At 47.7% G+C, this 9826-nt stretch overlaps 1 protein-coding gene across 1 annotated transcript; it reads left to right on the top strand.

Annotated features, from left to right (window-relative positions):
- Positions 1-2073: 2073 nt before the first annotated feature.
- On the top strand, positions 2074-2496 carry Z517_05761 (uncharacterized protein; the record flags this gene model as incomplete). Its single annotated transcript, XM_013427503.1, has 2 exons — positions 2074-2093; positions 2188-2496. Coding segments are annotated over 2 exons (327 nt in total), but the record flags the coding sequence as incomplete, so codon positions are not given.
- Positions 2497-9826: the final 7330 nt, after the last annotated feature.

Here is a 9826-nt window from a genome sequence, read left to right as displayed (position 1 = left end):
GATAGAGCACTATTTACCGTTAATGCTTTCTATAAAGGAAAAAGAGGTAGCGCGTAGATATACCGGACTAAACGGCGGGTAAGTAAGGTCTTCTTAAATAGATTAAAGAGGTAGACGCTCTATAGTAGGTAGGTAAGGTCTTCTTAAATAGATTAAAGAGGTAGACGCTCTATAGGTAGGGCTAAACCTCTAAATTTTATAGATAAAGGTATAGGATAGGCCTATATCGGGCTTTTACTACGATAGCCTCTACATTATTACTATAGCGGAACTAGTTAGGATCGAGCGCTAGTACGGCCTTACACTACCTTACGATTAAAACGGTATATAAGAAGTTCCGAGCTATCTAACCGAAACGACTAAATTATAAGCTTAGTTATCGCCTAAAGGTAGAATAGGATTCCCGTTATAAGGCTATATTATCTTTAAAGCTTACTATTACTCCGTAGACGAATATTAATTAAGCTCCGGATATTATAGACGTACCCGAATTTAGTAATTAGATCGAATTAATTAGCTTTAGATATACCGCCTCACTAACTTCATTTTCCTTTAACTCTAAAATATAATATATATTACGAAGAATAATATATCTAGTACTGGACGGCTACCTAAGAGAGGTAGACCCCTATCGATAGACGATACGGTAGACCTATCTACCTAGCGCCGACGCTAGTAAGACCGTATCCGTTAGTAGAGGCTTCGATAGAGACGACGATAGGAAGCTACCTAACTACTAGCTCCCGGATAATAAGCTATCGAATCCATTATTAAACACCCTTTTAACTTTCCTAATCCTACTCCTACTTCATCCGCTACTAGCTTACGCGTATAAGGTTAAGATTTCGTCTAGGACATTATAGATGCTATCCGCTAAGTTACCGCCCTCGACATTAACGAATATTAAACCCTCTACCTTAAACGCCTACCGCGGCTATAACTAGTACCTCTATCCCCTACTTAGAGCCTACGTCGTACTAATAGTTATAGATATCGCGAACCCCTCGATATACTACTACGCCTACCGTAAAGACCATCACTTAGCTAGCGATAGATTCACTACTATACCGCCTTACCGCGCCTATATTCGGGTATACCCTAGTCCTCGAGCCATCGATCCCCCTCTACTCTATCTACGCCGTCTACACTCCCTCGTATATACCTACTATCGCGATATACTCGCCACCATTAAGACTATACGTCGGTCTCGAGCGATAGCGAATCTAAACATGAAGATTACGGGAGCAGTACTCGGGCGAAGCTACTAAGGCCTTATACTGATACTAAGACTACGAATTACCTATACCGTATATCTACGCCCTCTATAGGGGTACCTCTATACTTAACTACGACTTACGCGAGAGCCTATACCTCTACTTACTTCTTAAGCTACTCGCCCGCGTCGCTAGTATCTATCAAAACTACGGCCGTAATCTACCCTCTCCTACCGTCGTCGTCCTCTTAAGGTATACCGTCCGTATATACTTCGGCTAGAGTTAATATAGACTCTCCGATTATCTCCAGCTTAATTACGATACGTACATCGGCTAGAGTTTTATCCCTACTCCCCGTACCGAGAGTATATCGTACGCCGCGACGATCTCGATATATCTTCGGAGATACCCCCCCCGAACTCTTCGACTTAGACGCGTCGACCCCCCCTAAACTTATTAACCCTCCTTTCTAGACCCCCTTCGAGTTACTCGACTCTAACGACGTAGAAGGACTCTAATCCGAGTAAGAGGTAGCTAGTTAAGAGGAGGATATCCCGGACGAGGATAGTCTTTATAGTGTTAGACTTGAGAGCGATAATGACGAGTAAGACTACGTGACCTTTACCGTCGAGAAGCTCCTAGCCTAGTTCCATTTTAAAGGGTACTACGGATGTACGGTCGAGAAATACGCCTCTCTCCTCTAGTAGTACGAGGAGGCCGTCGGAGACTAGAAATACTACGATCTACTCTCTTATTTCCTACGCGCCTATTTCCCCTCGGTCATCCGACTAGACTATAATATCGACTAGCTCCTAACCCGTAACTAGGCGTAGGGCGATTTTACGCCCTCGGCGGAATAATGGGAAGAAGCTATCTACGGTACTAGTCCCTATTAACCCTTCCCGCGATATATCTACCTCTATATATATACTACCCCCCCTACGGATCCCGAGGTCTTATCCGACATCGATAGCTTCCTCGGGTTCGCGACGTTACTCGCGTTCGCCCGGGGTGGGTTAAACGTCGAGCTCGTACTACGCGTATACCGGAACATTACGACCGACGTCTATATTACTAGTATCTCGTACCGCGAGGATCCCGTCCTACCTCGGGAGGAGGACCGAGACGAGGACGAGGGCGACCCTCTACGCCCCCGGGCCACCGCTACCCTCCTCCGCGACATCCCTTACTTCTTCGCCGGGCGCCTCTTTAACGCTCGCGATATCGAGGTCTACTTCCTCTTCCCGTACCTCCCGGTCGACGGGGAATTTATCGGATTAAAGTAGTAGTAGTTATACCGCTAGTTCGACCGTATCTTCCTCCCGGCCCTTACATCTATTACCCCCGCGTATATCCTCTAGTATATCCCTAGGTCTCTCCGGTAGGCATAGGCTAACTCGGTCGCGGCGTAGGTCGAAGGGCGTAAGGCTACTACTAGTAGCTACTAGAGTACCTAGGCCATCTACTATACCCTCTAAGCCTACCTCCTTATACCCCTCTAGTCGGCTATCCTTAAGTTAATCGAGTTATAGCCCGGCCTCTACGACTTTCGCGACCCCTAGATCTTCTTTAGTACTAAAGGGACTAAGCTCGCCTTTAAGAGTCGCTCTAGTAACACTACGAGCGTCCTCGACGCCCTCTAAGAGTAGAATACTTAGATCTAGGGAGTCCTATAATAGGAGTACATCGACGAGGACCAGCTGTACCTCGACCTCGGGTAAGAGATCTATATTCCTCGGGCCTCGACCGACTCGAGTATCTCCCCTACCTCTACGACGTACCTATGGCGGCGGTATTACCTCGAGTCGTATATCCGCTAGCTCTACTAGGAAGAACGTAAGACCCCGTCGTACTAGGGGTCGGGTACTCGGTTCTATACGTAGTCTATACTCCGCGACGCCGTCTCCGTCACGAGTATCCCCCCTAAACGGTCGCGGCTCTACCGGAGGGGTGTTCGCTATATCTAGAACTATAACTCGGTTAAGGAGGTGTTTAACGTTAATAAGCGTATACCCTTCGATAACGACGCCGTCGAGGAGCTAGCGGTCGACCCCTTAGTTAGTAATACCGCCCGTACCCTAGCCGGGGGGCGTCCCCGCGAGCGGCGTATCCTACGCCGGGCGTATACGTAGAGTCGGTACCGCGCCCGCGTTAACCTATACGATAACCGCCGTAAATACTACGGCATCCGGTAAGAGGCGTATATCACCTACGCGTACGCGGTCGCTATAATAGACATCCTCTATACGCACCTCCCGCCCGCGACGCGCCCGCGGCCCCCTCGAGGCTACCCTCCGTACGTCTAGACGATCCCTACGCCGACCTACTTTCGCTTCCTCCGCTACTACATTAACCGGTTCGCCCTCGGCTTCGAGCTCGTCTACGCCCGCGCGCTCCCCTACGCGACTACGTAGGAGTAGACTAAGATGATGGCCATGTTCCTACGCTGTCTTTGCTTCGCCCTCGGCGGGTAGTAGCTCTCCCGGGAACCCGCCCTCTAGTAGGGGCGACGGGACCTCCCCCGGCGCGAATCGCGCGTCGACGTCGGCGACCTAGATACGGACTACCGCCGTAGCTAGGTCGGCCTCGGATTCTATTATACCCTTCCCCGCTACGGATTCTACTGGGTCGAGCTACGGATCGACTAGACCCGCCTCGAATTCCACCGGGACATTACCGACCTCGTAACCTTTAGTAACTCGACCCTACGAGACCTATACGTCCGCCGCGGTAGTACCGTCCGTAACTTCTTCGACTACGAGCGGCGACTCGACCTCGCCCTCCGTCTCCTCGAGGAATACGTCGACTACGTCTTCATCGCCTAGCGTCTCCTCTAATGGACGGTATATATCTACCTTAAGTAGTTTCGGATCGATACCCTCTATACGGTCGAGTACGATATCCTCCCCGACTACGTCGAGGAGGCCCTATAGAGCTCGGGCCCCTTCTACTACGAATACTTTCGCCGCATCATGTCGATTAAGCGTATCTATACCGTCACCGGTAATAAATCCGACTTTAAGGACCCCCGCCGACTCGTATAGTACCTCTTCGACTAGGACGACGAGTTCGTCCGGCTCTACTAGGACTAGAAGCCCTACCGTACCCTCTACCGCCGCGCGTATACTCGACTCTCCTACGCCCCCTTCGCCGCGAACTATTACCGCCGGTACTTTACGCGTACGTATATCCGGTACCTCTTTAAGTAGTACTAGCTCTTACCCTACCCCTACCGGAACGGACTAACCTAGAAGACTAAATAGAGTACGCGTATATAGTACTCTATCGACCTCGTAGCCGCCGATTTCAATACTATACCTACGCCCGACATCCTCTATCGCGTCGAACCCGATAAGTAGGTATAGCTCGGGGCCCGTAATAAACGGACGTACTAGCTCTACCGCCCGGGATAGACGGCCGACCTCCTAGAGTGGATTTCCTAGATACCGACCTAATGGTCCGAGTAGGTCGATATATAGGTACGTCGTATTACCGAGACGGAGTAACCGCCGAGGACGTACCCTCATTAGGGGACTCTCTAGTATTATATATATATACGAACTATAATCATCTACGATTCGTTCTACCCCTCCCTCTCTCTACGTCTATCTATATATCATCTCCGGGCGGCGGTAAGAATAGGCTATAGAATGGATCCGCTGCGTATCTCTCCCCTCCTTCCCCTTAGATCTATTCTATAGTCTATCTACCGTAACTACCCGTATCGTAAGCCGGTCCGGATCCCGACCCTCGTTATTCTACGTCTTGAGGCTATATACGCTATAGAGGCGACACTACGATTACCGAGACTCTACCGCTAATCTAATTTCCTACCTTTCATTCCTATATCTCACCTATCTAGCTAAACCTAAACCTCTAAAACTTCCGGCTTCCGCGCCGTAGATCTTATCCATCTCGCGAAAGCTTATCTCGGCCGCGACCTATCGAGGATAGATACTATTATTAAGTAAGCGCGACCGTAAACCGCCCATTACATTATTACTCGCCCCGATTTCTATAACGCCTCGCCCGATATTAATCTAAAACCCATTTCTATACCGTTATTCCGTTTATACCTACTACTCCGGTTATAGAAAATACGCGCGTCCGTATAGGATCTACTATCCCCGTAAATATAGAAACCTATTACTTACTTTAAGAAGAGCATTAGGTAACGGCCTTAGTACCCTCTAATACGGCGTACCTGATAAGTTCCGGTAGGAGGTCATTACTTACTTTAAGAAGAGCATTAGATGACGGCCTTAGTACCCTTAGGTATAGTATACCTAGTAAGTTCACTTAGTAAGTTCACCTAGCCGGATTAATCTGACGGATGCTTAGATCTCGCGGGATAAGATAGTGGACTTCTTATAAGTAGTAAGCTTAGAGGCTTCGATGGCGCCGCGATCGAGGATGTCTAATAGTATATACCGAAATCTATATTAGTTAAGGACCGCGACATAACTTACCGTCGACGACCCGTATACGACGCTATCGCGAACGTACTTACATCTAGTACTACCTAACTAGTCTAGTAGAAGGGATAGTAGTACTAGTAGTAGGTAGAATCCGGGGTCGGGTACCCGTAGACCTATAATTTACCCTAGAATTTCCCTATATTCCCCTAGTCCGCGCTGATTCGTTAATCATAGACGTATCCTCTTTATATATCCTAGACGTCTCCGCCTCCGAGGCTCGCGCATCAAAGATTAGCCGTTAGTGTTAATTAGGGTATAATATACGTCTATTATTCTATAGTACGGCTTAATTATATAAGACCCATCTAAGTCGGCCTCTACCGACTAGAGCTTATATGATGGACTGAATGTCTAACCTAGGAAGTCCTAGCATCGGCTTATAAGACCTCGTAGAGTTAGAGTAAATAGGCTATAGAATGGATCTAATAGCTTATCACCTCTTCAGTTATAGTTAGGTAGTCTATAGACTAGATCTATCTCGCTCTAGAGTATAGTAGAATTTACCTCTACCTTACCTACCTAGTTGTCGATAATACTTAGCGTCTTTCGCCGTCGCGAATCTATCTCCTACTTTTTAATCTCTCTTCTCTCCTCTTATACTTTCCTAGGATAACCCTTCTCAACTTCATCTAAATCGCTCCATTTTCCTATGTAAACGCTATCTAATCCATCAAGAGAGTCCAGTATAGGCTCTACCTAACCGTAGCCTAGCCGAGACGCCCTTTTTAGCGCCAGCGACGCCAGATTCGCGCGCCGGCGACAGATTCTATATGACAGCGGCTAAAATCTCACCTAGAGGTCAGTATTTAGCTTACTAGATCTAATCTACAGCTCATTTACCCTCTCCCTCTCTCATCTACTACCTACCTCCAGCCTCTAGTGGATCTATTCTATAGCTAATGTCTTCTCTTCCCCAGTCTACTAACTACCCTAGTAGATCCATTCCTTACCGCCTTTTACTAGGCTTCCGCGATTTTAAAACCCTAAGAGATTCATCGAGGATCTCCTTTTTTAACCTTTTTTTTTTATTAGTTTAGCACTAACAGCGAGGTAGTTCTATTCTATATCGTACCTTACTAGGTTTCTATAACTTCGACCATTTATGAGACCCTTTTAAGATCTCATCCTAACCCTTTTTTATATTAGTTTAGTACTGGTAGGGAAGAGGATCCGTAGAAGTTCTATATTCTATCCCTTTTCACTCGTAACGGTCTATAGAATGGATCCATTAGATTTCTAAGATTAACGCCTCCTAACCTATAACGGCCTAGGGACTGGATCTACGCACCATATCTCGTTTTTTTTTTTTTACCGTACGACTAGTATATAATGGGCTATAGAATGGATCCATTCTACGGCCCATTTAATTAGTATCTATCCCGCGCCCCTTAAGTCATTAGATCTAATCTATAGACTATTTTAACTAACTCGAGCTACTTATAGGAACTGAAAACCCCATCGTCACTATAGTACTCCGCCGTAAGCGCCGATCTAGGACCTCCAGCTCCTCCGAGGCGGAACCTACGAAGCGCCCTAAGACCGAATTAAAGACCGCGCTAGAGGTACGCGTCGTATATATCGAGTAGAAGGTTACTAGAATCAAGAAAGCGTATGAAGACCTACTAAGAACTAAAGGTAATAAAGACCGCGCCGCTTAGCTTAAGGAGAAGTATAAAAACACTAAGGCTACCCTAGAAGAGTTATAAGAACGACTGAAAAACACCGAAGAAGCCACTAACTAGTCTAACCTATCTAACTAAGAGAGCCCCCTAAAGAGTACGACTAAGAAGAGCACTACGAAGAGTACGACTAAGAGTACCAGTTATATAGACCTCACCGGCGCGGACGATGGCGAAGCGTAATCCCCGGCACCAGCATCGAAGGCTACGGATAAGGGTAAGTAGCGATAGTCCGAGGCTAAGTCCGCCGTATATATCGAAGACTCCGAGGGCGAATCGGATAGCGGCCTCGACCTAGACCCTAAGATAGCTCGCGATAAGGCTATCGCCCGTAACGCTAGGAAGTAATAGAAAGTACAGGATAAGAAGACGGTAGAGGACTTCGGCTTTACGGACCGCGCGACCGCGATCGCCGCCATAGCCTATAATTTCTATTAGTATCGGATTATCGAGCCCGAGCGAAAACTATAGCGTAACTAGGCCTACATCGCCGGGTACCTAAGCTTACCTAATACCTAAGAGCTCGGCCGGGTAGTCGAGGCCTTAAAACCCACCATCTAATCCTTCCTAAAATATAAGCGGGTAGGCTTTAGTATACCCGGCGTAGTCGCTACGTCTACGTTCGCCTACGATAAGATTATTAAAGAAATCGCTAAAGGCGATAAGGCCCCTTATAGCTAGAGATAACTAGCCGATATTAGCGTTACGGAACCCCTATCCCTCGAGGACCCCTACTTCGCTAAATTCGTAGGCCCGACTAAGAAGAATAAGAGTATCTTCCCTAAGGTCGTCTACGTAGCCTAGATATATAAGATCATTAAGAAATGCCGCGGCCTCTTTAAGAAGTCCTTTAATAAGGCGAAGCCCGGATAGATCCGATGGGGATTCGCTACCGCCGAGGACTTCTATCGCGCCTTCGTCCTACTACGGTTCGCGGTCGGGTATTACGAAAAATAGACCCTACCTATCTTCGGTAATAAGACGGCGGCCCCGGTGCGCTACTTAACCGATGAGGAATTCGCCCGTATATCCATCGACCCGGCTATCGCGGCTAAAGCCTAGGACGTATAGAACCTTAAAGACTAAGTTACTCTCTTATAGGGGGATAAGGAATACCCCGAGTACGATAAGGTAGAACGGATTAATATAGCCACTCTTATCCTTAAAGATAAGACCTTAGATTAATTAGCCGATGATAACGACTATATCGCTCGCAACATCGAGCGACTCTCTAAGTTATCTAAGAAGAAGGTAAGTTTTACTCGTCTATAGTATAGATCCGTTCGCTTAACTCTAGATTACCCGGCTAACGGGCCGTAGAATGGATCCGCTAGACATCCTAACTACTAGATCCATTCTACGGCCTATTCACCTAGACTGTCACTAACTAGCCGAGAGGATCCATTCTACGGCCCCCTTTTACTCGTTAGTACGTCACGTTACTAACCACCTTCTTTCTAGGGCGCGACCGACCGCGTAGTTCGACCTCTACTAGATGAAGAAACACTTAAGTACTTCTTACTATCGCTAATCGACTAATGTAATATTATCTACGACTCGTTTACTACGACCTTACCGGGAGACTCTACCTAGTAGAGTAAGGACCTCTCTATAGCCGAGCGCGTCGCCCCCGAGAAGTACTAAGACCCGATGAAACCCGCCGTCCTATACCCTACCGAGAAGGAGTTTTAGGACCTACGGGCGAAGACGTCGACAGTCTATACGCCGATTAAAGGCTATCGCGAGGCGGCCTAGGTCTTAGGCATCGACCCCGACTACCGTAAGTTAGATAAGGGTATCTATACTCCGCCTACCGATAAAACCGACTCTACGCCCTTTTACCCTAAATATTATTAGGTCATCGGTACGGTATAGTAGATGGATATAGAAGAGTGCCCCTACGGTAGCGGCCTAGTCGCTAAGGACTACGGACTCGGTAAGACCTCCTAGTACTACGCCTACATCTACTACGCGGCTATGAAGAAACTAGGCATTTAGTAGGAGTACCTAGAGCGGCGCGACGACGCTATTACGTACGGCCGCCCGCTACCGAAACCCCCTAAAGTCGACTTTCGACCGACCCTAGTCGTAGCGCCGCCGACTACGTTAGACTCGTAGTATACGGAATACCGTAAACATTAGCGTAGTAAGAGTAGCCGTCCGGTCCTCGACCTCCGCATCTTCTACGGTACCGACCGCACTCTAAGTACCGACGTCGAGGAAGACCTTCGCGCTATTATACTTCCCTCTAACCCCCTAGCCGCGCGGGACGCGATCGAATAGGCTTTCCCGGCCGACGACCCTATATCCGCCTTCGGTATCGTCTAGGTAGCGTATAAGACGTATATTAAGCGTACCCTAACCAGCATTAAGAAGTCCATCGAAGATAAGTTTCGTACTACTACCGGCTAACCCGAGAGAGGTAAGTACTACTCCGCCCCCTATATCCTAACGG

This window comes from Fonsecaea pedrosoi (assembly GCF_000835455.1).
Source record: "Fonsecaea pedrosoi CBS 271.37 unplaced genomic scaffold supercont1.4, whole genome shotgun sequence".
NCBI lineage: Eukaryota > Fungi > Ascomycota > Eurotiomycetes > Chaetothyriales > Herpotrichiellaceae > Fonsecaea > Fonsecaea pedrosoi.
The sequence above is the reverse complement of the archived record's forward strand: the minus strand, read 5'-3'. Positions and strand labels throughout refer to the sequence as shown.